At 54.8% G+C, this 27,812-nt stretch overlaps 12 protein-coding genes across 12 annotated transcripts; 8 read left to right on the top strand and 4 right to left on the bottom strand.

Annotated features, from left to right (window-relative positions):
• Positions 1-159: 159 nt before the first annotated feature.
• Positions 160-5,310, bottom strand: V1518DRAFT_417885 (uncharacterized protein). The gene is made up of 8 exons (XM_066904419.1): positions 4,886-5,310; positions 4,720-4,826; positions 3,829-4,662; positions 3,349-3,777; positions 3,126-3,297; positions 2,088-3,073; positions 1,882-2,031; positions 160-1,829 (listed from the first exon to the last, which is right to left on the bottom strand). Exons 1-8 carry the CDS (start codon positions 5,172-5,174, stop codon positions 306-308), a joined length of 4,491 nt encoding a protein of 1,496 aa, XP_066759074.1. The 5' UTR covers positions 5,175-5,310; the 3' UTR covers positions 160-305.
• Positions 5,311-5,364: 54 nt separating this feature from the next.
• Positions 5,365-7,256, top strand: V1518DRAFT_417881 (Der1-like family-domain-containing protein). Its single transcript, XM_066904418.1, has 5 exons — positions 5,365-5,610; positions 5,686-5,834; positions 5,891-5,953; positions 6,007-6,101; positions 6,420-7,256. Exons 1-5 carry the CDS (start codon positions 5,591-5,593, stop codon positions 6,921-6,923), a joined length of 831 nt encoding a protein of 276 aa, XP_066759073.1. The 5' UTR covers positions 5,365-5,590; the 3' UTR covers positions 6,924-7,256.
• On the top strand, positions 7,193-9,189 carry V1518DRAFT_417880 (pseudouridine synthase). Its single transcript, XM_066904417.1, has 5 exons — positions 7,193-7,552; positions 7,615-7,636; positions 7,696-7,762; positions 7,822-7,874; positions 7,930-9,189. Exons 1-5 carry the CDS (start codon positions 7,429-7,431, stop codon positions 9,056-9,058), a joined length of 1,395 nt encoding a protein of 464 aa, XP_066759072.1. The 5' UTR covers positions 7,193-7,428; the 3' UTR covers positions 9,059-9,189.
• Positions 9,119-11,674, bottom strand: V1518DRAFT_417878 (X-domain of DnaJ-containing-domain-containing protein). The gene is made up of 6 exons (XM_066904416.1): positions 11,067-11,674; positions 10,991-11,009; positions 10,847-10,921; positions 10,730-10,784; positions 10,121-10,682; positions 9,119-10,066 (listed from the first exon to the last, which is right to left on the bottom strand). The coding sequence occupies exons 1-6, from the start codon at positions 11,229-11,231 to the stop codon at positions 9,515-9,517; spliced, it is 1,428 nt and encodes a 475-aa protein (XP_066759071.1). The 5' UTR covers positions 11,232-11,674; the 3' UTR covers positions 9,119-9,514.
• A 1,064-nt stretch (positions 11,675-12,738) lies between these two features.
• Positions 12,739-17,334, top strand: V1518DRAFT_374772 (proteasome stabiliser-domain-containing protein; the record flags this gene model as incomplete). The annotated part of the gene is made up of 2 exons (XM_066901472.1): positions 12,739-15,519; positions 15,568-17,334. Coding segments are annotated over 2 exons (4,548 nt in total), but the record flags the coding sequence as incomplete, so codon positions are not given.
• A 113-nt stretch (positions 17,335-17,447) lies between these two features.
• Positions 17,448-19,240, top strand: V1518DRAFT_295961 (uncharacterized protein). Its single transcript, XM_066901088.1, has one exon. It carries the CDS (start codon positions 17,505-17,507, stop codon positions 19,095-19,097), a length of 1,593 nt encoding a protein of 530 aa, XP_066759069.1. The 5' UTR covers positions 17,448-17,504; the 3' UTR covers positions 19,098-19,240.
• Position 19,241: 1 nt separating this feature from the next.
• On the top strand, positions 19,242-21,331 carry V1518DRAFT_295962 (MBOAT, membrane-bound O-acyltransferase family-domain-containing protein). Its single transcript, XM_066901089.1, has 2 exons — positions 19,242-20,797; positions 20,845-21,331. Exons 1-2 carry the CDS (start codon positions 19,351-19,353, stop codon positions 21,066-21,068), a joined length of 1,671 nt encoding a protein of 556 aa, XP_066759068.1. The 5' UTR covers positions 19,242-19,350; the 3' UTR covers positions 21,069-21,331.
• Positions 21,063-21,974, bottom strand: V1518DRAFT_417871 (ribosomal protein S5 domain 2-type protein). The gene has a single exon (XM_066904415.1). It carries the CDS (start codon positions 21,842-21,844, stop codon positions 21,110-21,112), a length of 735 nt encoding a protein of 244 aa, XP_066759067.1. The 5' UTR covers positions 21,845-21,974; the 3' UTR covers positions 21,063-21,109.
• V1518DRAFT_441704 (mitochondrial carrier) lies at positions 21,974-23,034 on the top strand. Its single transcript, XM_066906430.1, has 2 exons — positions 21,974-22,034; positions 22,094-23,034. Exons 1-2 carry the CDS (start codon positions 22,002-22,004, stop codon positions 22,904-22,906), a joined length of 846 nt encoding a protein of 281 aa, XP_066759066.1. The 5' UTR covers positions 21,974-22,001; the 3' UTR covers positions 22,907-23,034.
• Positions 22,858-24,119, bottom strand: V1518DRAFT_417869 (sister chromatid cohesion protein Dcc1). Its single transcript, XM_066904414.1, has 2 exons — positions 23,405-24,119; positions 22,858-23,356 (listed from the first exon to the last, which is right to left on the bottom strand). The coding sequence occupies exons 1-2, from the start codon at positions 24,108-24,110 to the stop codon at positions 22,947-22,949; spliced, it is 1,116 nt and encodes a 371-aa protein (XP_066759065.1). The 5' UTR covers positions 24,111-24,119; the 3' UTR covers positions 22,858-22,946.
• A 148-nt stretch (positions 24,120-24,267) lies between these two features.
• On the top strand, positions 24,268-25,839 carry V1518DRAFT_417867 (oxidative stress survival, Svf1-like protein). The gene is made up of 2 exons (XM_066904413.1): positions 24,268-24,374; positions 24,448-25,839. The coding sequence occupies exons 1-2, from the start codon at positions 24,352-24,354 to the stop codon at positions 25,568-25,570; spliced, it is 1,146 nt and encodes a 381-aa protein (XP_066759064.1). The 5' UTR covers positions 24,268-24,351; the 3' UTR covers positions 25,571-25,839.
• Positions 25,840-25,848: 9 nt separating this feature from the next.
• Positions 25,849-27,162, top strand: V1518DRAFT_417864 (uncharacterized protein). Its single transcript, XM_066904412.1, has 3 exons — positions 25,849-26,382; positions 26,431-26,502; positions 26,555-27,162. Exons 1-3 carry the CDS (start codon positions 25,942-25,944, stop codon positions 27,041-27,043), a joined length of 1,002 nt encoding a protein of 333 aa, XP_066759063.1. The 5' UTR covers positions 25,849-25,941; the 3' UTR covers positions 27,044-27,162.
• The last annotated feature ends 650 nt before the right edge of the window (positions 27,163-27,812 follow it).

Genomic DNA, 27,812 nt, shown 5'->3' with positions numbered 1-27,812 from the left:
GACCTTGCCATCGCCTGTACTCGCGGATGCAATATTTCTTTGGCACATTCTTGAGTTTCTTCTCTATAATACCCGATCATGCATCATTTGGATTACCAAGTGGTGTGGACTGTTATGACCGAAGAGAAGTCACTGTCCTGACACCTCTTCCCGTCTCAGCTCCAATTCGCGCCAATGCTCCGATGGTTCGCGATATTGGCCTGCAAAAAACAAGCAGCACTATATATATACTATGTGACATTGATAATTATATGATCTGTAAATAACTGATATATCATACACTGTCGCGATAAAATACAATGCAATCATGCCATAAACCCAAATATGTTCTGAAAGTCCACGAAACGACGACCGGAGTCGTTTAAGTACTTTGAAATAATCCCTCGGACCATATCGAACTTGAGTCGGTTATGCTCCGCGAGTGCATCAACTTCGACGTTGCCTTTATTCTTCGCCTTGTCAACATTGAATATGGAGTCGAAGTATAACAGCTGGTTGTAGATCGCCCGGTCGGAATACTCGAATTTCATGATGCCCCGGCACGACTTGGCAAGACCGTCTTTGCCAATGCACCGTTTGCCATAGACACTCATTTGTCTAGTTCTGTTGCCGCATGAACTGTCGTCGCAAACAAGCCAGCTCTCGTAATATTGCGTGATGTGGCCGCGAATTGTCAGTTCAATCTGTACGGCTAGCTCAAACGAGGAATATATGTTCGAGCATTGCGTGCATTGGATCCCCTTTGGCGTGCACTGCTCGTGGGAAAGCTTAAGACCCTCGAATATTGACGTTGACTTGCATTTCCCACACACAAGTCTCAGTTTGTCCGCATCGTGAAATCTCTCTTCGTCACTGATCGTACTCTCCAATGGCACCATGTTTAGCGCCATGTTAGTGTTCGAATTGCTGGTACTCACCATGTACTTGCGCGTGTCCAGTCCGAGACAGCTTGCAAGATGCATAGAGTCGGTTCCGCTAATCGTACCGCACAATCTCTCAATTGGAGGAAGAATTTGTTTCACGAGATACCATTCGTAGTCCGGATGAAGCTCTGAACCTTCCTTGGTAAAGTCCTGAGGCATGTGTGCACGTTCAGCAAAGTTCTGCTCGTCTCCTGCGGCAATGATAAACGCAATGACGTCGTTGGCGTGAATCTGTTCTCCGCGGTGTTTTCGTGTGAGCGCGACATGAACCTGCGGCATAGTCTTTCCGCCAGGATACTGCTCAGGCTCCTTGCCAAGCTTCGTGTAGACGGTATATTTCGGAACAGCAATCTCTCCGGCGCGCACTTTCTCGCCCAAGTCTCGAAGATATTCGTGAATCTTCTCCACAACGGTCTCGTTCTGCTCACCTGATAAGATCTGATTCAGGACGTACTGAGAGGCATCCTTTGAGAGTCCGCAATATTCACGGCGTCGCATATCGAGTCCTTTAATCTCCATCTTCGTCTCGATCTTGCCGTTAACCTCAATGCAGTTCAACGCAGCATATTTCTTCTTGGCATGAAGTAATAACTTCCGGAATACGTTATCGATATCGATTTCCAATAGACGGTACCGCTCATTAACAGTCGCCTTGAATTCGTTTCCGATTTTCAGAGCATCGGCATAGACATCGCTGTTGGTGTTAATCATGACGGAATCTGTGTCTCCGTAAACAACTTTTAATTGCATTGATTCCGCAAGCTCTTTCGTGTTTGTCAGAATTTCACGACCTTTGTATGTCGTGAGCATCGCCAACGGTCGCGCGTAGAATCTTGAGCGAACGTATCCAAGACAGCCATACATGGAGTTTGCCGTCAACTTGAGAGCCTGCTGTTTTATATCCCACTGCACGTCTTTGTTAGCTTGACACCCATATACAACTCAACGATCATAATACCTGTGCCAACTGCGCTGGTGTAGCCTTGGGATCCTTCATCAAGTTTTTAACTTGCCGTCGACGGTTGACAAGGGTAGCGATGATACGAGGAAGAATGCCCTGTGAGACTGTGGATGATGGTGGATCTGGAACCTTATCATCGTCCTCGCTCTGTCCTCGTGTTAGACGCCAGTCGCAAGTGAACTCAAGAATGGACTATAACTCACACAGTGGCTTCGGTCCACGGTCGTGAAGCAAATGTTGAACTCCTGAATGATACTCGGGTATAAACTGTTAAAGTCCATAACCAGCACATATTTGTCATAAAGCCCTTTCTCAGGTTCAAACACTAGGCCGCCCTTGAATTTGTCCTTTTTCTTCGTCGCACCAGAAATAGCCTCATCGTCGTGGTTGTCGTCTTCGTTCTCTTCAGCCCCGGTGACCACCTTCTTGCTCTGGCCGATCTTTACCGTGTGCTTATCAGGAACAATATACTTGTTCTTTGTAAATTCGTGTAGCAGAATATACTCGTTCCTCTCAGCACGAGTTCCGCTTAACGTTCTGGTCCAAGAATTTCCGGCTATGTTAGTCAACTGCTTCGTCAACGGTAGCATTTGGGTCTTAAGAGCAATGGCGGCGATGAAATGCGTGTCCAGCTCGCAATGTGACACAAATTCAAACATTCCTGTCGCGGTATCAGTCCAGTTGTTCTCCTTGCGCGTATCGACGTCTTCTGCTTCATAGCGCGTGGTAGAAAGAATCAGACTGCACATTTCCGTCAAGCTCCATGACTGACATTTCGTCATCAAGGATTTTCCGAGGTCGTTTGCAAGATCGCATAGTAATCGACCGCCAACAATCAGACGATCCGTGAACTGAGTGAAACCACGGGATGAAATTGGCCACTGAGATCTCTTTAGGCGTCCCATGCGATGCCAATTCGGCGTCTTCCGTTCTTTCATTCGATGGAACAGTAGCGACAAGTCAACGGCATCGAGATTGTGGCCGATGAAAACGTCAGGATCATACTTCTGAATCTTGACTAAAAAGTTGCTAAGAAGTGCTTGTTCATTGTGCTCAGTCGTGATTGTGCCACGCCCGTGCTTCTTAATCTCGGAGTCAAATCCAATTGGAAAATTCCTGCGGATTGGTCGAACAATGGTAAATGTGTAAGGACTGAGATTCTCCGGTGACTCAGTCGTGTCATGCGGAACTAACAGTACACGTTAGTGTGCAACAGCCAACAATAGTCACAGGATACATACTATCTTCAAAAATGCGTGCACTGATCGCAACAATTTCTTGTTTATTCTCAGCGTGATTCATAGCCGTGCGCAGAGCGATGCTCATCAAGGTGAGTGGTGGAGCTTCAGCGTCAGGCATAGGCTTCACGAAGTTCGGGTTATCCACACCAATCTCGAACTTGCACCAAGACATCTGAAATATTTGTCAGCAGATTCAAAAATCAATAGACAACAGGAAACTCACGTTTGCAACATCCTTTGTCTGAGGGTTCTTAATCTCGAGCCAGCACGGTCCCATCACACGTTGCATCAAGACAAACTGCTCAAATAGAGCCGTATCTGTTCCAAACACGCGCGAGAAAGTCTTTCCGCTAAGGTCGAGAGGTAATGGCTTGTTGCTGTAAGGATATAACACTTCCAAATATTCGCATTCAGCAGGCACACCAGGCAATTCAAAGGCATACTTCCGAACACAGCTCTTCTGTAGCCACTGTACACGGTCGGCTTTGAATATATTTGCGACTTCCTCGTAGACATCGTCCATGGTCACAGGAATGTCCGTGACGGTTCCATTTTCAAATACTGTTTCACGAGGGAGAAAGAACAGTCGTCGCTTAATGTTTTTGATCTGTAACATGCAGCTGACATATTTGTCACACTTTTTCAACATCGTCTAAAGCTCCGGTTAGTGGGTGATTGAAATGCAAACAACAAATGCGCATACCTTTCCAAACAATATTAAACGATCACCCATGTCACAATAGTCGGTCCAGAACATTTTCACAGTTCCGTCGTCCTCCACAACGTCCCCGAACGGAATTTTGTTCATCATTCCAACTGAAGACGACGCTGGAGAAGAAACGACAGATACAGGAAGCGCCGAGTTCATGCTTGTCCAGGCATGTGAGTTGGCGACATCCGCTTTTTGTCGCACAGGAGTTACGTCAGTTTGTTCTATTACCGACTCGGTTCCGGCTTTCAAATTCATATCTTGCTTCTGTACCACAGGTTTGCTTGCCGCTATATTGATACGCTTGATCGGTGCATTGAGATTGGTCGTCGTCAGAGTTTCGAACTCCATAACTTCATCGTCGCTACCGTCATCATTCGTTCTGGCAAACCCAGGTTTGACAGTCTCCTTGGAGTCAATATTGAGATCCAAGTTGTCGTCATTGTCGTCGTCGCCTATCTCGGCCAAGGCGTGATCCCATGCATCGTCATCGGACTCATATGCCGGTTTAGATGATATGGCTTCGTCGTCGATCAGCGATGAGGACACTGGCGAGGTGATATCTGGCTCGGGGTCGATGTTCTTTCTGTCGCGTGGTACTGGCGGCGGCGGTGAGGATGAGACAGTGATACGACGCCGTGTGTGGTCTGAATCACGAGAAAGAAGAGGCTTGTCTGTAAATACCTGGAAGACCGACTTCGAGAGTGGCTTTGCCGGCTTTGAGGCCTTCTGTGCCCGTGGCGCGTCCTTCTTAGACTTTGACGCTGCGCTATCGACCCCGGCAAGAATATTCGCGAAGAAGACGTCGTCATTCTCATCTAAAGCCTTCTAAATTGGTTGAGAGATTAGACAGATCACAGTTATGGAGACGGCAAGTATGCATACCGGCGCTGCACGCTTCGGGAGTGTGGAACTAGACTTCGCGATGAACTTGTCCATAGCGTTACGCTGTTTCTTCGACACTTCATCCTTGTCGCCCTTTGATTTCTTCTCTGCATCCATAGTTAACTCAGGCGCTTAGCTATAGCTCCACAGCTTGTCAGTCGCATACTTCTTTTGCCGTCGGCTGTGGGCTCCTGCTCTTCGTCGCTGCCTTCAGGCTCCCAGTCATATGTGCCGTCGTCTGCGTAGCCAAGTCCGTTATCATCGACCACAAAATCAGCGCCTAAAAGACGCTTCTGCACAACGCGTCGATAGTCGTTTTCGTCGACCTCGTCGTAAATTGCGATGCTGTCGAAATCTTTTTCTTCGTCTTCTCGGTACGTCTCAAGACGCGACTTGCCCTCCGCCTTGTCGCGTCGAGCGTTGCGCAATTTGTCCAAGTTGGAAGAGCGTCCCATCGCTGCTCGACAAATCAAGCGAAGTACGTCTGTGGTCTGTGGCGAGTCGACAGGATCTGCCGTGCGGGAGGTGGTGCGAGTCGCAACGGGCGCAGCAGAACGGTGAGCAGACGGATGCAGCGCCTGGTCCCGGCTGGGCTTAAAGCAACGAACTGTACGCGTCGCGCACGCGTTTTATCCGGGTAACCAATGTTAGCGTCGTATGCTATGAGGGATTTGTATTTTGCGAACTGTGGCTCGTGCCGACGTGGCTTGTTCCCGCCAGAAAAACTTGGAAGAATCGCACTCTCGGGCTATATACACGCTTGCCCCCATCGTCGAAGATCGCATCGTCCTGCGTCTTTGTTCCTTTGATTCGACTCGCATTGCATCATCCTGCTACATCTTTTGGACTTAGTCGTTTGCCAGATTCCTAAATGGCAAATGAGATCATAGAGTATGTTCTCCCTTCCCTTGTCGCTGAAGAATTGCGCGCCGATAGCCGTTTCTCGCATGCTAACTTTTCTTTCAGCTTTATAAAATCGGTGCCACCTGTGACGCGCATATTCCTTCTTGGCACAATTGGAGCAACGTTTGGCGGACTATTGAATGTCATCCCAACGAGCTTGGTCGTGAACTACTGGCCATGGACGATCTACAAGCTGCAAATATGGCGACCTGGTTAGTTTCCGATGCTCTAAGTTTCTGGCGCATCAAAGCTAACCGGATATTTTCAGTGACCGCATTTTTTGTCGTTATGGGCGCGGATCCGATGTCGAAGCTGATGGAGATTTATATGCGTGCGTATGCACTTCTTTGGTTGAGGCAAACTTATAATTTAACTGCCATACAGTGTATACATATGGTAAAGACCTAGAAATGGAAAAGTTCCGTGGGTTTACTGCCGACTACATCTATTTCGTCATCTTTGTTGGCGGCGTCATTGCTGTGAGTTTCCCCGTTCATTCATCCTTTTTTTGATTTTCTTCCTGTCTTCTACGAAGACCCTCCCGTTTCTGCTCCATGATCGTTTTGCTCTGTCGATACGTGGATCCTGTTTACGGAGGATATTAAGCTTCACATGCGACTCTTCATATCATTCGCATTTTTTAAAAGAGTTCGCATGTGAGGGTCGTGGGCGCTGTTATGAGAAACCAGCCGGCAGTTTGCTCATTGCCGATTGTCGTGGTCGTGGTGCCCTACATCTCTTTATTTTTTTGTCATGCCACTTAAACTGACATTTTACTGACTACTAACACTGTATAGGCATTGAATTTTCTGACGAACGGTGTCGCATATGTTGCTCCCCTTCTGGTGGCCTTTACTTACACTTGGTCGCAATACAACCCGGAGCGAATGGTCAGCTTTTACTTTGGAATCATGTTTAAGGCGAAATATCTACCGGCTTTCGTTCTTGCATTTAAGTTGCTAATAGAGGGGCAAGGCTCCTTTTTGATTTCGGTGACTGGTTTTGCGGCGGCCTATCTGTACCAACACTTGGAGACTGCTGGTGGGCCTGGTCGACCTAGTTCCTGGCTACAGACTCCACGGTGGCTGAAGTCGTTACTTCCCGGCGCTTGGTCACCTACAACTGGACTGACTACGGATTCTCGAAATATTCACAGATCATTTGGCAGTGCTTACTATCCACCTGCCACCGGTAATGGCAACAGTAGGCTGAATACGTCCTCGCGAAGTACTGGCGCAAGCACCGAACACAACACAAATACTTCCTTCCGCTGGGGCCGAGGACACAGACTGGGGGATTGACTTTTGACACAAAGGTATTCCTTGTACTAAATTATGTTTCATTGTTTATTTTCCTTATTGCTGTTTCGGTGCATTTATCTCTTACTTGGTTGCGAAATTGTGGCGTAATTATGAATAGCTGGATGCTGGCGCAAGTTGTAGAATTATTAAACCACCTGTTTTTGGTCTTTAATTTCGATTTCAAGCAAAGCAATCTCATTAATACATTCTCGCTTGCAATACGGTAGAATATGTTATGACTATCAAAGAATGGCGAAGAGGGTTAGGGATTGGTGTCGCGGCTCGGAAAAAATTCAAGACGTTCAACTTTTTGTCGACGACCAAACGGCTCTGCACCAGCAATTCGGCAACTTTCAACACCCCACGGTCAGCAAGAGTTGACGACTGCAGGCTTACCGACAAAAGTTTTCGGGTGCTTGATTGCTTGTTTTAGGCTTTGACAAGCCGTTGCGGACAGGAGAACAAGACAGCCGTCTAGCATTTTCGCTGCACAAGAACAGCAACGATGACCGCCGTCAACGGAACCAGCGACGAGTTCACGATCAAGCCGGAGAACCGGGGCGCGTCTGTTGACACATCATCGTGGCCGCTACTACTGAAGAACTACGACAAACTTATTGTGCGGACAGGTTAGTGTTATTTGAGTGGTGTCGTGGTTTGCGATGGGCTGGCTAACCGCGTGATCATACAGGACACTACACACCTATTCCGAAGTATGACTTATTTTTGCTGGACGAATAGCAAAGAATCTTACGTTAACTCTCTTGTGTAGCGGGAGTACGCCTTTGAAGAGAGACTTGAAGAGCTACATTAGCAGCGGTGTCATTAACCTAGACAAGGTAGGCTGTCATGCAATTCTGAATCTGATTCGAAGAATTCACAAGCTGACTCATAATAGCCGAGCAATCCTAGTAGTCATGAGGTCGTCGCCTGGGTGAAGCGGATTCTTCGGTATGTGTTGTTGTTTGTCAATAGTCATCATTAAGGCCTAATGGAAGTGTAATAGATGTGAAAAGACTGGCCACAGTGGTACGCTGGACCCGAAGGTTACTGGCTGTTTAATAGTCTGCATTGACCGTGCTACTCGTTTGGTCAAGTCTCAGCAAGGTGCCGGAAAGGAGTACGTGTGCGTTCTTAGATTGCACGATGTGCTGCCTGAGGAGAAGCAGCTTCAGCGCCAGCTGGAGACTCTGACCGGTGCGCTCTTCCAGCGTCCTCCATTGATCTCCGCGGTCAAGAGACAGCTGCGTATTCGTACTATTCACGAGTCTAACTTGATCGAGTTTGACAACGACAGAAAGTTAGCGGTTTTCTGGGTCAGCTGCGAGGCTGGAACTTACATCCGTACTCTCTGCGTGCATCTTGGTCTACTTTTGGGCGTTGGTGGTCATATGCAGGAGCTGCGACGTGTGCGATCTGGTGCTATGGGTGAGACTGATGGCATGGTTACTCTGCACGATGTTTTGGACGCCCAGTGGGTGTATGATAACACTCGCGATGAGTCGTATTTGCGCCGGGTTATTCGTCCTCTTGAGTCTCTGCTTGTTGGATATAAGCGCATCGTTGTCAAGGACAGTGCTGTCAATGCAGTCTGCTATGGTGCCAAGCTTATGATTCCGGGTCTGCTTCGCTACGAGGCTGACATCGAAGTCAACGAGGAGGTTGTCTTGATGACTACCAAGGGCGAGGCTATTGCTCTTGGTATCGCTCAGATGTCTACAGTTGAGCTAACTACTTGCGACCATGGTGTTGTCGCCAAGGTTAAGCGGTGTATCATGGAGCGTGACACTTACCCCCGTCGTTGGGGTCTGGGCCCAACTGCCTTGGAGAAAAAGAAGCTTAAGTCCGATGGCATGCTTGATAAGTACGGCCGGACGACTGAGGCTACTCCTGCGACATGGAAGAACAAGTACGTTGACTTGAACGTAACCCCTGCTACTGTCAAGTCTGAGGACGATGAGATGGTTGTCGAGGCTCCGGCCGAGACTGTTAAGCCGCTGATTGAGGAAGTTAAGACTGAGCCCGAGGACAATGCAGAGGCTGAGGACGGTGGCGAGAAGAAAAAGAAGAAGAAGAGGAAAGCGGATGATGAGAGTGGTGAGAAGAAAAAGAAGAAAAAGAAAGAATCCAGCTAGTTTTGTAGATTTGTGTGAGGTGCGGTTTCTCGATTGTATTTTTGTTTCGGCGAAAAGTTCGATATGTGTTGTCTTTGTATTTATGTATGTTTGATTTTTTGAACAAGTAATGCAAGCTATTCCAGTTTAAATGATTCTGATCCGTTCTTTGCTGTGGTAGACGAATGGCGATAGCACTCTAGCCTCGCGTTGGCTGATATCAACGCACCGAGCTGTCACAGTCGAGGCACACGGGTGTAGAAGCAAATAGAGACTCATTTACTTAATAGTACTGCACAAATAAATTATAATTTTACATAAAAGGACTCGAGAGATGGCTATCAGTTGTCTAAAGGGTGTGTAACAAGGCCGTGCGAATGTCAAAAGAAGATAACAAGACGGACAGTAAAGATAACGCGGGTAAGGAAGAGGGGACGGAAGAAAGCAGGAAGGCGACATGGGAGTGAAAACGACGACTTAAGTGCCCTTCTTTGACTTTTTGCTCTTTTTCTGAGTAGCCTCGGCAAGAATCGTCTCGAAAATGCGGGCATCGTCGTCCTCCCCAGGGTCGCGTTCAGCCTCTCTGAAAATGCGTCCGATAATCTCCAGTGCTTCGGCGCGCTGCATGCGCTTCTCCGCCTTGATGGTCTTATCCTCGAGCACCAGATCGCACACCTCGCGGAGCACGCCCTGGATTTCGTATCGCGAGCCACGCCACGCTGCGTTGAGTACTTTGCCAAAGACCAAACGCTCCATCTCCGCCTTTGCCTCCTCACTCAAGTCATCACCACCCTTTTCAACCGCCTTATTCATATCCTGAATTTGTGACTGCGCGTCAAGCGCGGAGGAGATCGTGTTCCACGTGTCCTTCATGATAGTGCCCTTCTCTTTCATCTTGCCGAAGATTGAGTTCATACCAAGGTACTTCGACGACTTGCGGTACGCATTGCCCTTCATGTAGTACACATTGCCGATTGAGTGCAAAAGCTCGATGCCAAAAGACTCCACTTTCAGGTTTTCCCGCTCGAGCTGCAAGATACATTAGTAAATCACTTTGCTTATAAACGGTAGCGCCATGCATACCGTGATTTTTGCCTTGTATGCGTTAATAATATCGTCATCCTTGCCAGATTCAGTGTACAAGGACAACCGCTCGATCAGCTTTTTCCGAAGATGCTCGACCCGCACTCGCCGTGCCTCCTTACGCTCAGCCTCCATCTTGTACAGCTCTTCGCGCTGCTCCTTGGTCAGCCCCATGGTCTTCTTCTCTTTCTCCTTCTTCGCCGCCGCGCTTGAGTCCTTGGATGCGGTAGTAGCTGTGGTGGATGCTGAGGACGATGCAGGGTGTGTAGACGTCTCTGTATTGTCTTCGCTGTCGGCGAGTGCAAGAACGGCCGGAGGCAGCGGAGTTGACGGGGTTCTTGTTGGCACTGGGGTGGGTGCAGGCGCCTCGGTTGGCTTCGTGGTGTCTGGTTCGCTGGCGGAAACGCTCGGCGCTGGATACGAGTAAGTCGCTGTGCCGGTCGGTTCGGCAGCACTGTGTTCCTGGGATTCCTGAGCAGCGGCAGCAGCGGCAGCTTCCTCATCTTGCTGGGTGATCTCAATAGCCTTCATGAGCTCCTTCATTAACAAGATCTCGCCGATGCTGGTGTGCGTTAGCTGTGAACATCTGACGAAAGTGGCGACGCGTACTAGTCATAGAAGGCTTCGCCGCCAAAAATCATCGCGAAGAAGTCGACACTGTCCTCTAAAAAGCGCAAAGGGTATGTTAGCGAAGCGAGATCATGCCGAACTGGTAGCGTCACGTACCAAAACCGGCATCGGGAACGGCCTGGTCTTTTCCGAGTTGATCATATCGCTTTCGCAGCTCGGGATCGCTGAGAACTGGCAAGGAGAGTCGCGTTAGCAGCTTGGGGTATAGCGGACAAGATATATGCTATTGTTAAAACGTACTTTGGTATGCTTCTCCAACCTGTGAAGTCAGCGTTAGCAAATCGCGAAGATGAGAGGAAATCAGCAGCGCACATACTTCCTGGAATTTCTCGTGTGCGGTTGGATCATTAGGATTCTTATCGGGATGCAGAAGAATGGCCTTCTTGCGGTAGGCTTTCTTGATATCCAGCGCAGAGGCGTCAGGCGCGACGCCAAGGCAGTCGTAGTATGTCGTGTCGACGACCATAATTGCACGCGACATGTTGGTTATCGACGGCAATGGAAAATCTGGAGGCGGTCAGACAAAGCGGTGCGGCGACGTATGACAGGTCGGTGTCGAACGACGGCGGCGCGAGCGATGACGATCTCGTTGGTCTGCAGCGGGCGGGTACGACGGGAGACGACGAGACGAAAGAGAGCTGGACGGAATCTTGCCGCAGCAAAAGACAGCCGGGCCGGGCGAGTAAGCTATAGACGGGCAAAGGCTGCGGGCGGGAATTTCGAGCGACCGCGGTGCTAGCGAGACGGAGGGAAGAGGGCTGTGGAGAAGAAGCGGAAGAGGAGACCGAGCAGCCCGGAATGAGATTTTAGATTTGCGATGCCAGGACACTAAGAAGGGATGCGAGACTTGTGACGTTGCCGTTGCCTCTTCTACTCTGGCTCGGCTTCTTTTCCAGATCCCGCAGGTTTGGATATTATTTTTGTTGTGTTCATTTTCACCTTTACGAGCGTGACCGCATCGCCACGCGTGCGGGTCTACTGGGCGGTGCGAGTGCGCGAGTAGTGTACGTGTGCACGAACTACGCCTGCGTCATCGTCATCACTTCATCGGGACAGTCTCCGCGTTGATCGCGACAGCCAGCGCGCTGCAGGGCTAGTTTCCACCGCACCTTCGTAGTCACTCGGTCCTGTGACTGCGTGCAAGTACACCTTCGTGGTCGTCAGCAGTTGTCCCTGTCGCTGATTAGGCAAACGCGCGCGTGAGACAGTTTGGCCGACGGAGCGCGTCCGGAGACGGTGGAAGTGCGCGGGAGCACGATTCGCGTCCGCGCTGTGGATCATGTGTGTGTGACGGTTCTGTTGGCACATGAGAACTCGCTTGAAATCGTAGACAGCGCTGCTGACTGGCACGCACGGCTCAAGGAAGGGTCGCGAAGGAATCCGGAGAGTTCCCAAATTCGTGATCTCGACCTCTTATCCAACGCACTCGTCCCTCGCTATCTCAGACACCCGCATCGCCTGCCCCCGCTCTCTATTCTTGCTTTCTCTCGTGCACATTATCAGCGCCATGGCCGACGCAGAGCTTGCACTTGTCAACAAGGTCGAGCTGCGCATCGCGCTAGCAAACTCCGACGGCAAACTTGAGGCGTTGCTTAAGGTGTACCTCGTCCCGCTTCTGCTGAAACTCGCGTCCCCACACGAGGCCGTCCGGAATAAGGTCGTCTCGATCTGCAATCACATCAATACGCGGATCAGGTCAAAGTACGTTCTTTTTCCTGTTCACGTCTGCGATCCGCCGGCTCAGAGTAGAGCCCAAGGCGTATGTTCTGGAACTCCGATCTTTGATGCTCACATTTTTTCATCTAGCACGATCTCGCTGCCAGTCGAATCACTCCTGGCGCAGTTTAGGAATCCGAAAGTCGAAAATGACAGTGCGTTACTGCGCAATTTCTGCCTCATGTACGCTCAGATGGGTGTTAACCGTCTCAGTGAGGAGGTAACGTTTGCTTGCCGCCTCTTGATCTGGGCCGAACTAACAGACACAGCAACAAAGCGCGATCCTCCCCGACTTTATCAAGAGTATCGCGAGTTACGAGCGATCTTACCAAAAGACTTTGTTCGCGATTATCCTCAAGCTGCTCCCGCAGTGGAAAGCGCCGGACCGAGGCTCGGCAGAGGAAGACAACCTTCGCGAAAAGTTTGGCTTTGACACCTCGCCTGCGGACGCAGTGTTTCTCTCGGAACATTTTACGAGTGTCATTTTGCTCAACCTCGCCGTATTCACTGCCGCGGAGCCACCTGTCCCGCTCTGCTGTCCCGGCGTGCCACCGGCAGAGTTCGAGTTCCTCACCTCCAACTCTAAGGACACGATACCCCCGATGACGCTTGTGCAGATCAAGCAGTCAGTCATACGTTTTGCGCTTTCTGTACTAAATGACGTGGAGCGTTTTTGGCCATGTCTCGCGGGCTCCATGGACAATATCACTGAAGTTGTGAGTGCCTCTGAAGACGCGCTCAAGAAGGTCACGGTTGACTATGAGAGCGAGGAGATTGTCAAAGGTCTCTATGTGCTTTTCCTTGGCGATGAGAATACGCCGCCTGTGCCAGCCAAGTTCCGCACGCGCATCTTTCAGCTATTCTGTAAGAGCCGTCTTGCGGCGAACACGGCGCCGGAGATGATCAACGCGATTGAGGAAGGCGTGCAATCCGAGTCTGTACGCGAGAACACAGCCGCGATTGAGTTTGTGCACTGGGTGGGAAAGATGGGGAAGACCGAGGTTTTGGATCCCATTGCGCCAGAGTTTGTGAAGGTGTTGCACTCGTGGATTATGCACTGCGGGTGGCCTAAGTCTCACGCATCTTCGAACCCGCAGGAACGCTCGCTGCGCGGGTTTGCGTACGAGGCGATTGGCTCGCTAATCCGCCGCTCGCCGTCGCTTGCGGGAAGCGACACTGCGGTAGTTGACTTCTTGTTTGAGAGTCTGCGCAGTGACATCCCGGACATGCGACCCTCGATCCAGGAGGCGCTAAGCTCGCTGATTCCTGTTTTGCCGCAGTTTTGTGCGGATTTCATTGACGATTTGCGTCTGATTTTGGAGAACCAGTTTCTATTGCCGACGACGAACTCGAACTGCCAGTACCTTGCGCTGCGCTACTGCGTGGCCGCGTACGCGTTCAGCGATCCGCAGGCGCGGTTTATTTGCTTACTTGGTCTCGATCCGAGTAACCAGGCCGACGTTATCGCCGAGGCGAGGAAGGGATTGCACCCGTATTGGTACCGGAAGCTGCACCGACCGGATTTCAAAACCAACAACCCTGAAGACTTTACCGGACGGGAGTACGAGTTTCCGGATTTTATTGCAATGCTGGAGTATATGATCCAGTCATGGTGGACGGACGAGCCCGCACATGCAAGCGGGAGCGCAACTATTGAGAACCTGGCACCGGAGCTTTTTGTGGAGGCGATCAAGTTCATGCGTGAGATTTTGTTTATGAAGGCGCTAGAGTCGAAGCCCCAGCTTTCGATTATCGACGAAGGGTGGCAACATAAGCTGGAGGAGGCGGTCGAGTTTGACGAAGGCGCGCGGTCGTGCGTAGTGGAATTACTGCGAGACTGGTCCGACTTGCCGGAGATGCGCCGATATATGGGGATACTCTATGACGGGTTTGCGTCCGGCAAGCCCGGATTGGTGGATATTGGGAAGATGTGGATTGAAGTGCTGAGCCTGAGTCCGCCGCAGATGGTTGCGATGTGGGACGGCAAGCTAGAGTCGCTTGAGGCATTGATGTGGAGCTCAAAGGCTGAGACACGGCTGATTGCGGCGCACGCGGCGGGTGTTCTTGTCACGACGGACGCACTGGGCGACGAAGCTACTGTGAAGGAGTTAGTAAGAAAGTATATTGGCTACGCGGAGACGACCGAGACAAGTCGATTCCCACGAACGCACGGCGCGATTGCTGCGGTAGCGTATATGCTTGCGCGACTGAACTTTACAGGACGACTAGAGCTGATCGACGCGGCGGAGGTTCACAAGTTTGTGAAAATTGTTGTTGCGGCGCTGGACCAGCCGGTGGAGGCACTGCGGGACGTCGCGATGGTTGCGATGTCGCAGCTCGGGATGTACAAGGTTCTGTCGGTGTGCTCGGCCGAGGACGTTGCGAAGGGTGCGGAGATTTTGTTGACTGCAGTGAAGAATAAGAAGGACGAGCGCGCTATGGCGGCATTTGGCAACGTGATGGTGTCGTCGTGCGACGCGGCTGTGAAGCTGCAAGCGGTGGAAGCGATTTTGGCACTGTACGACACGAAGCAGGTTGAGTTTCTGTTTTCAAGCGGTGAGGCGCTTGCGTGCATTGCCGGTGGATGGGGTGCTACGGTTCTGCGGCGGTCGATCGATATCCAAGGCAGCAGAGTTGAGGCGACGTTTGAGAACGAGCCGAACGTGTTAGGGGATGTACTCGACAACCTGCTGGGGCTGTGCAAGACGACCAAACCGGCGCTGAAGAAGGCAACGTGCATATGGCTGCTGAGCGCGATGCAGTTTTGCGGACACATGTCGGCGGCGACGGAGCGGTTGCAGCAGCTGCATTTCGCGTTTCTGGGGCTGTTGGGCGACCGGGATGACGTGATTCAGGAGTCGGCGTCGCGGGGACTTGGACTCGTGTATGACTGCGGCAATGCCGCACTGAGGGAGGATCTGGTGCGGAGTCTTGTGTCGTCATTTACGTCGGATACGCGGACGAACGCGGCGGGTCGGGTGTCGGCGGAGACGCAGCTATTTGATTCCGGTGTTTTGAACACTGGCGAGGGATCGGTTTCGACGTATAAGGATGTGAGTTTGGAGAGGGGAAAGTGAGATGGATAGGGCTAACAAGCGCAGATCATGAGCCTTGCGTCGGAGGCCGGCGACCCGAGTTTGATCTACAAGTTCATGTCGCTGGCGAGCAGCTCTGCGATCTGGTCGACGCGGAAGGGCGCGGCGTTCGGACTGGGATCGATTCTAGCGAAGGCCAGTCTGGAAGATATCATTCTGTCGAACCCGCGACTGGCGAAGAATCTCGTGCCGAAGCTGTACCGGTATCGGTATGATCCGAACGTGGCGGTACAGCAGTCGATGAAGGATATCTGGGATGCTCTTGTTTCTGACTCGGGGAGTATTGTTGAGGCGCAGTTTGACGGGATTCTAGAGGAGCTGCTGACGCGGATTGGCGACCGGGAGTGGCGTGTGCGGCAGGCGAGCTGTGCCGCGCTTGAGGATCTGCTTTCTAGTTCCAAGCCGAGCAAGTACGAGAACGAGTTGGAGCGGATCTGGCAGATGAGTTTCCGAGCGCTGGACGATATCAAGGAGAGCGTGAGGACGCAGGCGGTTGCGCTGTGCCGGTCTCTTGCGCGCGGACTTGTGCGACGACTTGACAGTGGGCGGGGCGGCGCGGCGATGCTGGAGCGGGTGTTGCCGTTTTTGCTTGGCAACAGCGGATTGCAGTCGCAGGCGGAAGAAGTGCGCGCGTTCGCGCTGGAGACAATACTACAGCTCGTGAAGAAAGGCGGTGTTGTGGTGCGACCGTTTGCGGGGACGGTGATTGAAGAGCTACTGCAGCTACTCTCGACGCAGGAGCCGCAGGCAGTTAATTACATTGCCCTGAACGCAGACAAGTATGGGCTTACAGGAAGCGCAATCGATGCAACGCGACTTGCGAGCGTGCGGGGGTCGCCGATGATGGAGGCGATTGAGCACTGCATTGAGATTGTCTCCGGGGCGGACGCGGTCAAAGAGATCGCGAGCAAGGTGCAGGCGGTTATTCGCAAGAGCGTGGGCCTGCCGTCGAAGGTTGGCAGCAGTCGTGTCGTGGTGCTGCTCGTGGTGCGGCATGGGAGTGTGCTCGGCCGCAGCGGGGACAGGCTGCTGAAGACGGTGCTAACACAGCTGACGGACCGCAACGAGACCGTCGCGCGATCATTCGCGACGGCGGCGGGTTATTTATGCCGCGTCGTTGGCGCGGGGAGCGTTCGGGACGTGGTCGCGTGGGCGGAGAAGGAGTATATCGAGAACGGCGAGGAGGATCGCGCGCGACTCGTGAGCGGCGCGGTCGTGCGCGCTGTGAGCAAGCAGGGCGGGGAGAAAGTGATGCGGAGCGCTACCGCGGGCGCCGTGTTAGGACTCGCCTACGTGGGTCGCCAAGACGGCACCAAGGTGGTGCGGGAGCAGTTTGAGAGCGTCTGGACGGAGAACGGGGGCGGGAGCGGCGCAGTGCGGCAGCACCTGCTGGAGATTCTACGGGTCGCAGCCCGGTGCAACGAGAGCACGCGGTGGCAGGTGCGCCAGACGGCGGCGCTCGCGGTGGCGGAGGCGGCGCGGCAGGCGGGCAAGGCGGTGGTCTCTACGGAAGGCGACGCCGCGAAGGCGGCCGCGCTGTTCGAGGCGCTGATCGCGGCGTGCGCGGGCCGGAGCTGGGAGGGCAAGGTGCGGGTGGTCGAGGCGCTGGGCGATCTGGCGGTCGTGGGTAAGGGGTGGGTGGAGGGGCAGCCGGGCCTGGCGGCTCGCGTGGAGAAGGTGCTGCGGACGGAGGCGGCACGGCGAGAGGAGGGCTATGCGGCGAAGGCGGCCTGCGTGCTGGCGGCGTTCGGAGCGGCGTACGAGCAGCGGTGATGGTAGAGTGACGTCAGAATAGAGTGCGCGGCAACACGCGGGCCGAGAATTAAGCGGCGAGGCCGGGGGGGCCTGGCCGGGTCGCGGGGAACTTATCAAAGCGCGCACCTGCGCTTATATCGCGGCTGCCCCTCTCCACTGCGCTCACCGCCGCCCACCTCTCTGCACCCATGCCGTTCCTGCGCGGCCTGCGCTCGCGCTCCGCGTCCGACCCGCACGCTGCTGCGCCAGCGCGCCCTCCCGCGGCGCCGTCCCCTGCCGTTCCCATTCCCCCCATGCTGGCCGCCGCGATCGCAGCAAACACCGCCCCGGCCGCACCGCCCGGTGGCTTCAGGCCCGGCGACCTCGCTCTGCCCGTCCCCGCCGCGAACCACTTCTACCGCACGCTCTCCGCGCCGCTGCTCAGCACGACGGCGTCCGCGCCGCCGGAGTACGCTCCGCGCCGACCGACGGTGACGCCGGTGGCTGGGCCGGTGCAGCCGCGCGAGGAGGAGGGGTGCGAGCAGCTCCCCCCTTACAGCAGCACGCTGTTGCGCGCAGCAGTGCTCTCGCGCAAGATGGAGCTGCTCTCGCCGCTCGAGACTGCGCCGGTGCGCAGCTGGCAGACCGTGATCGCCGTGCTCAACAACACGCAGCTCAACATCTACAAGGCGCCTGCCACGCTGCATCCCGTGGGCTCGGGCGCCCAGGCTGCCGCTGCACCCGTCTCGCGCGTCGTTGCGGCACTGCCCTGGCGCTCCGCCTCCGTCTCGGACGCGTCTTCTTCCGCCGCGTCTGCCGCCACCCCTGCCGCAGACACGATCGACCCCTTTTCCTGGCACCCCTCCGCATCCTCCTCCAACGCATCCTCCGCATCCTCGCTTGCATCACTCTCGCCCGCATGCTCCCCCTCCTCCACGGGATTCCCCTCGCCATGTCCCTCGCCCGCCATGCTCCTCGGCCTCCCCGAGTCCATGCTCGCCCCTTCTCGCCTCATCCGCTCCTACACCCTGCAGTACGCGCAGATCGGCCTGGCCACCGACTACAAGAAAAAGTCAAACGTCATCCGCGTGCGCGCCGAGGGCCAGCAGTTCCTCTTTCTTTGTGCTGACGCGCGCGAGTGCATTGAGTGGACTGCGTCAATGCACGCGGCATGCGATCTCGCGCTGCCCCTGGACGAGCGTACGATCCCGCGTTATCGCACGATTCCTTCGCGGCGTCGTCGTCGCGTGCTGCCTTCCGCGCGACACACGTCGTATCGCTCGGCGGCGCGTCGCGCGGCCGAGGAGGCGGCTGAGGCTGCCGACGCCGTGCGTGCCGTGCGCGAGGTGCAGGCTGCCGATGCCGTGCACGAGGAGGAAGACGAGGAGGACGAACTGTACTACCGCCGTCGCACGCCTGCCACCACTGCAATTCACGAGCACGAGAACTCGGACGAGGAGGACTATGTGGCCACGAGTCCGTCGTCTGCAGCGCCTGTCGTGCCGTCCCTCTCGGTGTCCCCCTCGAGCTTCGCGCCAAGCTCGATGTCGAGCTCCCCCGGTGCGGGCCGCATGGCCAGCGCGTTCGCCAACTTTACCATCTTCGAGGACGAAGGCGGCGTGGACGAGAGCGACGACGACGCCAAATGGGCGCCGTCCGAGCCCACCCTGTCCACATACTCCAAGCTGCGCTATGCCGTGCGCTGCATGTACACGCTCCCCGCGAACTCTTCCTGGGGCGACAAGCTGCTCATGGCCAAGGGCGACCAGTTCATTGTGCGCGAGCGCATCCTCGTGCGTTGAATAGACGAGTTCATGTTATTATACGAGAGGCGTTTTTGTGTAACTTTCTTTGTACTTTTGATAGCATTTGGAGACGCAATTAAGCGGAGTTTTGATGACTTTGCCTGGATGGGAGTAATTGCCGTGCGGCGGCAGCAGGGGCCAGTGGATGACGCTGTGCCCGGTAAGTCGCGGTTCGCCGCGGTTCGCGTAAATCAGACAGCACACCTCCACACCCTCCATTCCCTCACACCTCTCCGCCCACCGCACAAACATGACCGATCCGGACCTCAACCCTGCCAACCGTGCACCGTCGCCACTGCCAGCAGTTTCGCGCAACACCTCCGCCGAGAACCTGAAGCTCTACCGCGCCCACCGACCGTCGTACCACGGCCGACACCTTGCGGACGAGACGAAGGAGAGCATATCCATGATCATGCGCGAGGACGGCCAGGAGGCCAAGGCAGTGGAGAATCAGGACGACGACGATGCGAGCGAGGTGCGGGTCGAGGCTTCCGTGTCTACCACCACCACTACAACCACGACCCAGACCACCAAGACGACCGTCGCGGCAACAACCACGCGGCCGCGGCGACGACGGTTCGGCGACGTCAAATTTGCCCCACACACCTCGATTCTCGAGGACGACGCATCTAAGACTTCTATTTTTGCCGGATTTTATACGCCGTTCTGGCTTGGCACGTTCGTGCTGTTTGCGCGGACAATGACCGTCAACTACCGCACGACAGGCTACCTTCTCCCCACGCACATTGTGCGCATTCTGTGGCGCGACATATTCAAGATCGGTCTTACCGACCTTGTCTTCTTTTTGTTGACATTTGCCAACGTGGCGATTCAGAAACTTGTCGCGGCGCGTGTGTTGCGCTGGCGCTCTGGCTTGATCCTGCAGTCGTTGTACGAGCTCGGCTTCTTTGTGCTCTCCATCTGGTGGCCCATGTACCGCGGGTATCCCTGGATCGGCCGCGTATTTCTGTGCCTGCACTCGCTTGTACTACTCATGAAGCAGCACTCATACGCCTTCGTGTGCGGGTACCTGTCCGACGTCCGGGATAATCTCGTGTTGTTTGAGTCGGCGCTGCGTGGATTGCAAGAGGAGGAGACGAAGGACGGCGAGGACGATAACGCGGACCAGAACAAGTTGCTCGAAGAAATCGAGTTTTGCAAAAGCGAGCTGCGGTCAACTCTTGGTGGTAGCGTGGTGTACCCGGAGAACCTGACAATGTACAACTTCTTCGACTATATGATGATGCCGACATTACTCTACGAGCTCGAATACCCGCGCACGCAGCGTATCCGGTGGGGTTACGTATTTGAGAAGCTTGCCGCCATCTTTGGCGTCTTCTTCCTCATGATCATGGTCGCGGAGCAGTACTTCTACCCTGTGGTTATGCACGCACTCAGCCTGCGCGCGCTGCCGTTCACTACCAAAGCACTCGAGTACCCAGCGCTGCTGCTCGAGCTGATCATGCCGTTCATGCTCATGTATTTACTCACGTGGTACCTGATCTGGGAAGCGATCCTCAACGAGATCGCTGAGCTGACATGTTTTGCGGACCGGTATTTCTACGGGCCGTGGTGGAACTCTGTGCAGTGGGATCAGTTCGCGCGCGACTGGAACGTGCCCGTGCATATGTTCTTGCTAAGGCATGTTTATCACTCCAGCATCTCTGCATTCAAGGTGTCCAAGCACGCCGCAACTTGTAAGTTCTCTCTATTTTCACAGGTCTTGCTCGTGCTAATCTCATAGTCTTCACGTTCTTTCTCTCGTCACTAGTGCACGAGCTTGTCATGTTTGTCATCTTCAAAAAGCTGCGTGGATATCTGCTGGTCTTACAGATGCTCCAACTCCCTCTCGTGCAGCTCTCTAAGACCGCGCTCTTCCGCGACAATGAGGTTTTTGGCCGCATCATCTTCTGGTTCGGCATCTACACTGGCCCATCCATGATGTGCATGCTGTACCTCACATTTTAGCCATAGATGTATTATGTATGTACAAATGCAGAAGTGAAAGTTCATGATGACTCTGGGGCCCATTTTGAGCACTGCGCAATGTTGCGCGCGACGAGCGCGCGCACAGTGTCGTTCGTGGCTGCGCAGGTTTCCGCGGCGGTGTCGAGACACGAAAACAGCTGCGTGGGGGTGAACGTGCCCACGCTTTCGCATAGTAATAGCCGACCCACAACACCGCCCTTGACTTCGTACGCAATGGCGTGTGCAGATGCAAGTGGTGAGGGAGATGTGAGGAGGGATTTGGTGGTGGGGTTGAGTAATGGTGGTGCTGAAGAGGACGAAGGGAGGATGAGAGCACAGGCGGAGATGGTTGCGCGCATGGCGACGCCAGCGTCAAGAAGTGCAAGGAACGCGACGTTGATCGCACCGGAGAGAACGTCCATATCGACTGCAGCCTGCGCGATGCCGGGCCGTGTCTTCACGCCTGCGTCGGCCGTGGCCTGGACGATTTGTACGACGACCTGTATTAACGTGCGAGGATGCATATCAAGCGCGACCACTGGTATGAGTGCACGGCGCACTTGCTCTTGCAGGGCTTGCTCGCGCGTACCGGAGACGCCGATGTCGGGCTGTACTACCACCTCGAGGGTCGCAAGTATGGGCAGTTCGTCGCGACGGGGGACTTCCATGGGACCAGATACAGAGGCAATAATGCGTGTTGAGCCAGCGAGCCATTCTGCAGAGCCATCAGCGCGAGAGAGGAAAGTTGTCGCCAGGGGTTCTGAGACGGGGTCCATTTTGTGTGTGTGGGTGTGTGTGTGTGTGTGGGGAAGAAGCGACGCGAGAAAAAAGTGGTGATGGTGCGGCGCGGGCGGAGTTAATCAGATGTGAACAGGGGCCTCGAGGCCGGAGGCCGTTGGCCCATAGTGTTCGCGACCACTCCGCTCCTCAGACATGGACTCTCACCCCGTCCTCGTCCCGCTGCTCGTACGTGTTCTTGTGTGTGATTTGTGTGTGCAATCGACTGACCTTCTGGTGTATTTTAGAGCGGCGGCGCGGCTGGCACGTGCACAGACCTGTTCTTCTTCCCCATCGACACACTCAAGACCCGGCTCCAAGCCAAGGGCGGCTTCTTCCGCAACGGGGGGTGGCATGGCGTGTACCGCGGCGTAGGCAGTGCAATTGTGGGGTCTTCACCGGCTGCGAGTTTATTTTTCCTCACCTACGAGGGCGTCAATGCCGCGCTGTACCCGCACGCGCAGGAATGGTTTGGTGGTATGGAGCACAACGGGGCCGCGCACGCGTTGACACATATGACGGCGGCGATACTCGGCGAGATCGCGGCATGCACGGTGCGCGTGCCGACTGAGGTTGTAAAGCAACGGGCGCAGGCGTCGGCAAGCACGCCGTCTTCGCTTGCGGCGTTGAAAATGGTGCTCGCGAACACTACCGGCGAGGGCCGGCTACGCGGGCTGTACCGGGGATACATGACCACGATCATGCGCGAGATACCGTTCACTGCGATACAGTTTCCCTTGTACGAGGCACTGAAACGGCAACGGCGCGGGGAGGATGGGACGGGGGGTTCGTTGCTGGACGGCGCGATGTGCGGCGCGGTAGCTGGCGGGATTGCAGCGGCTGCGACCACCCCGTTGGATGTCCTCAAGACCCGCGTGATGCTGCATGCGACGCGGGTGACCAGTCTGCGCGCGCTCGTGGCGGAGATCGCGGCGGAGGAAGGCGCGCGCGGGTTTTTCCGCGGGATCGCCCCCCGCACGATGTGGATTTCAATGGGTGGCGCGGTTTTTTTGGGGGTGTACGAGACCGCAAAGGTGCTCGTGAGTTCTGTTTTGACGTAGTTCATGGGATAAAGACATGTTATAGACTGATAGAATATCATCAGCGCCGGCTTATGAAAGCTTTGCCTTTGACCACCTTCCTGCGCGCGTGCTTTGTAAACAATGCGTCCACGCGCGATGGCACGGGCTCTATGTCACGCATAAACTCTGCGAGTTCCTCACTTGGCCAGGTCGTGCGCACCGAAAACAGACGTTTCAACCGCGCCGCCGGCTCGATGGGTAACGTGCGCGACGGCAGGTATACAACCGTGTTCGGCGTGGGCTGAACGCACTCGCCGGCGAGAAGCGAAAGCGGCGGCGTGCTGTCGGGGAAAGAGTCAAGGAGGAGGGGAGGAAGCGCGCGGATCCAGAGGTTTGTGAAGGCAGCGGTGTCGGTGCTATGGTCGGCGTGTTCTGCGAGAACGGTGAGGCCGAACCAGCGGGCTAGGGCGGCGGTGTCGAGTTTATATGCTGTTTTGTTAGCTGGTAAGTGCGAATTAAACGGCCAGCAACACATACGCGCAGATGGGGTGGTTGAGAAGCGGCGGAGTATAGCCTCAACAACACAGTCAGGCTCGTCATTCTCGTCCGGCTCGTCGTCCCCACGCACGGCCTTGGCAACCGCGGACGCCTCTAGAGCGCACGGATCCAGTCCAGACGCCTGCACCGCTGTAAGCATCATGGGAAGCAGCTTCGCGACCACGTCCTGGTCATGTAAGCGGTACGTCACGCCGTCGATTTCCACGCCACACGCCTGCGTCCATGCCCGTGAAAATGCAGTCCTGCTTGACGGTACCCGCGCCGCGACAGCTGCGAGGGAAAGCGAGATCATTGGCGTGATGCAGATGCTGTGTGGGCCGTGGTAGTACGGTACGAAGGATAAGTCGATGTTGGGTGTGTGCGGGATGAGTTCGATGTAGCCGCCATGCAGCGGTGTAGCGCGTACTTCATCGTCAGCGGCGGGGTCGGGAGTGAGCAAGAGGAGCGCATTGGATTGAGAGACTTCGCGGAGTTGGAAGACGGTGTCACGCGCGCAGAGGTAGGTGGGTGTTTGTAAGCTTTGTGAGCGGAGCACGAGCGGTGGTGGGGGGGAGGAGGAGTCGGTGAGGAGGGCGAGAAGGTCGGGCGGGAGCTGAACAAGGCGGTATTGTGGCAACGGGATGGCGCTGGTAGAGTAAACACGCACTTCGCGCGAGGAGGACACGTTGTCGAGGGCAGCTGGCATTGTATGTTGGGGTGGAGAAGACGCGACGCGACGCGCGACGCGAAGAGCGCGCGTACGCAGACACGTGCCGCGCCGCGCAGATGTGACATGTGATTGTGACCGATAGCCAGCGCGGCGGAAGTGGCCGGAGCCGACAATCGTCCGCGTCCAGCGCAGTCTTCTTCTTTACCAGCCCCAGAACCAGCCCCGCCTCCATCACCACTGCCCGCCTCCTCCGTCATCCCCACACACTCACACCGCAATGCTGAAATGGGTGCAATCCGGGTATGTTGCTATGGTCGCCGATTTCGTTGTACACGCATAGTCGCTCGTGCTGTTACTGACGCTGACCGTCCAGCCTCTCCGCCGTCGCAGGCACTGCAGAGCCAGTCTACGGTCCTGAAGCCATCCACGCCATCACTGACTCGCTTGCTCCTGGCCAGAACCCGTACGCCGATGTCGAGAAGGCTGATCTCGAGTGGCGCGATCTCTCATTCACCAATGTCGAGACCCAAGTGTTTTACCTCACGCTTGCGACCGGCCACGTCTGTTTTGTGCAGATCATCCTCTCCAATCTCGCTGGCATCCACACCACCTCCCAGTTCACCTGCCGTATATACCACCCCGACAAGCCCGAGGAGTCCATCTGGACGTCGACCCACCTCAACGACTACAAGATCTCGGACGATCGCGTGTCGTTTGCTGCTGACGACCTCAGCGTTACTCTCTCTGAGGACCTGTCGACTTACACCATCAAGTCCGACGTGAACGAGAAGTCAATTGTTGACATCAAAATCTCCCGCGTCGCGCCGGGCTTCAAGATCGGCAAGGATGGCGTCACTAAGTACGGCACCGACGCAGAGCACCCGTGGGGCACCATGCGTCACATCTTCTGGCCCCGCGCATCGGTCTCCGGCAGCCTCGTCGCCAATGGCGTTGCACTCCCAGACATCTCTGGCACTGCCATGTTCGTCATGGCACTGCAGGGCATGAAGCCCCAGCACTGCGCTGCGCGCTGGAACTTTGCAAACTTCCAAGGCCCCACCATCTCCGCCGTCATGATGGAGTTTACTACCCCGCCTTCCTACGGCTCCAAGGTCGTTAACATCGGTTGCGTCGTCAAGGGAGACAAGATTCTCGCCGCCACCGTTGAGAACACCGCAGAGCACACAAAGACTCTGCAAGACTCCGAGAACGACTGGCCCGCGCCGACTGAGGTCAAGTTCGAGTGGAAGGGCACTTCGCCCGACACTGCCACCCCCCTTGATGCCGTCATCGCCGCGCCGATCCCCAATCTTGTCGAGCGTGTCGACGTCATGGCCGAGATCCCCGCATTTGTCAAGAAAATCGTCGCCGGCGTCGCAGGCACTAAGCCATACATCTACCAGTACAGCAATCCCGCGGACATCAAGGTCACCTTTGGCGCGGACGTATTGGAGGAGAGCGGCTCTCTTTACAACGAGGCGACCTTTATCTCATAGTCTCCTTGCTCCTCTCACTCCTCCTCCTATATACATACGTTCCTTGTTTAATGCGTAGCCGGTTGTCTGATATTGGGAATCTCTTGTGTCTTTTTGTTTAATACTAACTTGCGCTGACGACGGATGAAATTTTTAGTGTACTTTGTTTTTTTATCCTGTTATCTACCTGCCTAATAGTTATGATGAGAAAAGCGATGTATTGTTGATGGTGATGTAGTAAGTGGTGTAACTTAATGATTAAAGCCGTGCTATATGCGGTCTACAGTCTACATCCACCGGCTTTATCTCCGCCTGACACCAAAGCTTTATAAATCACCTGCCTCCCAACAATCCTTGTCCGCTGTCCCTCGCAACCCACTCTTCTATCCACTATGCCGATTGTCCTCCTCACCGGTGCCTCCGGCTTCATTGCCGGCTGGGTTCTCAAGTACCTCCTCGAGAAGGACTACACCGTCGTCGCGACGGTCCGCTCGCAGGACAAAGCCGAGTACCTCAAGTCGCTGTACCCGGCTGATGCCAAGCTGTCTTTCGTGATCGTGCCCGACATTGCCGTCGAGCACGCCTTCGACGAGGCAGTCAAAGGTGTGGACTTCATCATCCACACCGCGTCGCCGTTCCACTTCCGCGTGACCGATCCGGAGAAGGACCTGCTCGACCCCGCCATGAAGGGCACCCGCAGCATCCTCGAGGCCGCCAAGGCCTACGCGCCCCAGGTGTCCCGGATCGTGATCACTTCGAGCTTTGCGGCGATTCTCGATGCGTCGAAGGGTAATTGGCCGGAGCATGTGTACACCGAGAAGGACTGGAACCCGGTACGTGGCGAGGTGATCACTGGTTGATGCAGTACTAATGATCTACAGGTTACCTGGGCCGAGGCGATCGGCGACAACCCAGCGACTACCTACCGTGCGTCCAAGACCTTCGCTGAGCAGGTGTGCATCCCCTTCAGACCTCGATCATGTTGATGCCCGCTAACACCAGCAGTCCGCTTGGTCTTTCCTCGAGACCGAGAAGCCGAACTTCACTATCACGACCATAAACCCGCCGCTCGTGTGGGGTCCGATGCTTCAAAAGGTCTCTCCGGAGACGATCAACACCTCTAACGCGAACATTTGGTCTCTCGTGAACGGCTCGCTCAAGACCATCCCGCCCGCGCGCGTGCCGCTTTGGGTGGACGTCCGCAATGTCGCGCAAGCGCACGTGCTCGCACTCGAGAAGCCCGCGGCGGAAAATCAACGCTACTTTGTTGTCGCGGGAAAGTACTCCTTCTCCGAGATCGCCGCGGATCTCGCCAAGGCGTTCCCCGAGCTCGCGAGCGGCATTCCTACGACTGCCGACGCTCCGGATGCGGAGACGTTTGGTGTCGATAACTCAAAGTCGATCCGGGATCTTGGACTCGAGTATATCTCGCTCGATCAGTCCGTCACAGAGCTCACGAAGCAGCTGCTGGACTGGGTTAAGGAGAACAAGTAACTGACTTGTCTAAAATTGTGATATATTCTGATGCAATACGATCTTTGCTACGATAGTGATATAGCAGCGGGCACGTCCTCAGATTAATGTGCTGCGAGCTGGATGATCCCTACTGTAGACCGGATAATGTGCTGTGGGGCTCACCTCCGAGCCCAAGCTGCGCGCAGCTGCAGCTGGACAGATTAACAACCCGACTCCGCACCCCATATGCGCTGCGAAAGGCATTGTATGTTGGCTTTGTGGGCATTTGGGGAATACAACACAGGGCCACTGCCTTCGGTGAGTGTGCCGAAGCAACTGCGGGTCCTTGTATTCGAAATGCCGAAGCTTGCCGACAGGAATTGAGATGCCGAAGTTCAGTTTGTCGCACTCATCGTAGCTTCGTTGGGAGTATGATTGGTTCAATAGCAGAGTGTGGAGGTCAACAACCAGAAGCAATGGTCTAAAATCAGATCACGATCCAAATGGGATCAGTTGTGCGGTGTCATTAGGGAACTGCCGAGAGGGATACGGCAAATTCCACAGAAGTCTCGATGCGACAGGCTGGCAGTCATATTCTGATATATCCGCGTCAATCAGGAACAAGAATACAGGCTGACACAAGTATGGGTCGTGTTATAAAATACAAATCGTAAACCGCTGCTGCAGCAGAAGCAGCAATCAGTGGGTGCGACTGAGAGAATGACTTCCCGCCTCACACGGTACGGCGTAGTCTTCCATTAAGCGAGAACGGGTGAGCCTGCGGGCTAGGGCTTTGCAATTGCGAACT

The sequence above is a fragment of the Limtongia smithiae genome, assembly GCF_038497785.1.
Source record: "Limtongia smithiae strain NRRL Y-17922 unplaced genomic scaffold V1518scaffold_7, whole genome shotgun sequence".
NCBI lineage: Eukaryota > Fungi > Ascomycota > Lipomycetes > Lipomycetales > Lipomycetaceae > Limtongia > Limtongia smithiae.
This window is presented reverse-complemented; position numbering and strand designations above follow the sequence as displayed.

What these genes read in the sequence shown, in the direction of transcription:
- V1518DRAFT_417885 (XM_066904419.1), bottom strand. Translation starts at nt 5,174, where the DNA reads ATGGGACGCTCTTCCAACTTGGACAAATTGCGCAACGCTCGACGCGAC. An exon ending in CACAGCCGACGGCAAAAGAA is followed by an intron (nt 4,827 to 4,885) that starts GTATGCGACTGA and finishes CTATGGATGCAG; the next exon opens with AGAAGAAATCAAAGGGCGAC. An exon ending in TCCCGAAGCGTGCAGCGCCG is followed by an intron (nt 4,663 to 4,719) that starts GTATGCATACTT and finishes CAACCAATTTAG; the next exon opens with AAGGCTTTAGATGAGAATGA.
- V1518DRAFT_417881 (XM_066904418.1), top strand. Translation starts at nt 5,591, where the DNA reads ATGGCAAATGAGATCATAGA. An exon ending in ATGGCAAATGAGATCATAGA is followed by an intron (nt 5,611 to 5,685) that starts GTATGTTCTCCC and finishes CTTTTCTTTCAG; the next exon opens with CTTTATAAAATCGGTGCCAC. An exon ending in GCTGATGGAGATTTATATGC is followed by an intron (nt 5,954 to 6,006) that starts GTGCGTATGCAC and finishes ACTGCCATACAG; the next exon opens with TGTATACATATGGTAAAGAC.
- V1518DRAFT_417880 (XM_066904417.1), top strand. Translation starts at nt 7,429, where the DNA reads ATGACCGCCGTCAACGGAACCAGCGACGAGTTCACGATCAAGCCGGAG. An exon ending in CAAACTTATTGTGCGGACAG is followed by an intron (nt 7,553 to 7,614) that starts GTTAGTGTTATT and finishes GTGATCATACAG; the next exon opens with GACACTACACACCTATTCCG. An exon ending in TGGGTGAAGCGGATTCTTCG is followed by an intron (nt 7,875 to 7,929) that starts GTATGTGTTGTT and finishes GAAGTGTAATAG; the next exon opens with ATGTGAAAAGACTGGCCACA.
- V1518DRAFT_417878 (XM_066904416.1), bottom strand. Translation starts at nt 11,231, where the DNA reads ATGTCGCGTGCAATTATGGTCGTCGACACGACATACTACGACTGCCTT. An exon ending in CGTTCCCGATGCCGGTTTTG is followed by an intron (nt 10,785 to 10,846) that starts GTACGTGACGCT and finishes TGCGCTTTTTAG; the next exon opens with AGGACAGTGTCGACTTCTTC. An exon ending in GGCGAAGCCTTCTATGACTA is followed by an intron (nt 10,683 to 10,729) that starts GTACGCGTCGCC and finishes AACGCACACCAG; the next exon opens with CATCGGCGAGATCTTGTTAA.
- V1518DRAFT_295961 (XM_066901088.1), top strand. Translation starts at nt 17,505, where the DNA reads ATGCCGTTCCTGCGCGGCCTGCGCTCGCGCTCCGCGTCCGACCCGCAC.
- V1518DRAFT_295962 (XM_066901089.1), top strand. Translation starts at nt 19,351, where the DNA reads ATGACCGATCCGGACCTCAACCCTGCCAACCGTGCACCGTCGCCACTG. An exon ending in GTCCAAGCACGCCGCAACTT is followed by an intron (nt 20,798 to 20,844) that starts GTAAGTTCTCTC and finishes CTAATCTCATAG; the next exon opens with TCTTCACGTTCTTTCTCTCG.
- V1518DRAFT_417871 (XM_066904415.1), bottom strand. Translation starts at nt 21,844, where the DNA reads ATGGACCCCGTCTCAGAACCCCTGGCGACAACTTTCCTCTCTCGCGCT.
- V1518DRAFT_441704 (XM_066906430.1), top strand. Translation starts at nt 22,002, where the DNA reads ATGGACTCTCACCCCGTCCTCGTCCCGCTGCTC. An exon ending in CCGTCCTCGTCCCGCTGCTC is followed by an intron (nt 22,035 to 22,093) that starts GTACGTGTTCTT and finishes GGTGTATTTTAG; the next exon opens with AGCGGCGGCGCGGCTGGCAC.
- V1518DRAFT_417869 (XM_066904414.1), bottom strand. Translation starts at nt 24,110, where the DNA reads ATGCCAGCTGCCCTCGACAACGTGTCCTCCTCGCGCGAAGTGCGTGTT. An exon ending in CTCAACCACCCCATCTGCGC is followed by an intron (nt 23,357 to 23,404) that starts GTATGTGTTGCT and finishes CTAACAAAACAG; the next exon opens with CATATAAACTCGACACCGCC.
- V1518DRAFT_417867 (XM_066904413.1), top strand. Translation starts at nt 24,352, where the DNA reads ATGCTGAAATGGGTGCAATCCGG. An exon ending in CTGAAATGGGTGCAATCCGG is followed by an intron (nt 24,375 to 24,447) that starts GTATGTTGCTAT and finishes CTGACCGTCCAG; the next exon opens with CCTCTCCGCCGTCGCAGGCA.
- V1518DRAFT_417864 (XM_066904412.1), top strand. Translation starts at nt 25,942, where the DNA reads ATGCCGATTGTCCTCCTCACCGGTGCCTCCGGCTTCATTGCCGGCTGG. An exon ending in CCGAGAAGGACTGGAACCCG is followed by an intron (nt 26,383 to 26,430) that starts GTACGTGGCGAG and finishes AATGATCTACAG; the next exon opens with GTTACCTGGGCCGAGGCGAT. An exon ending in CCAAGACCTTCGCTGAGCAG is followed by an intron (nt 26,503 to 26,554) that starts GTGTGCATCCCC and finishes TAACACCAGCAG; the next exon opens with TCCGCTTGGTCTTTCCTCGA.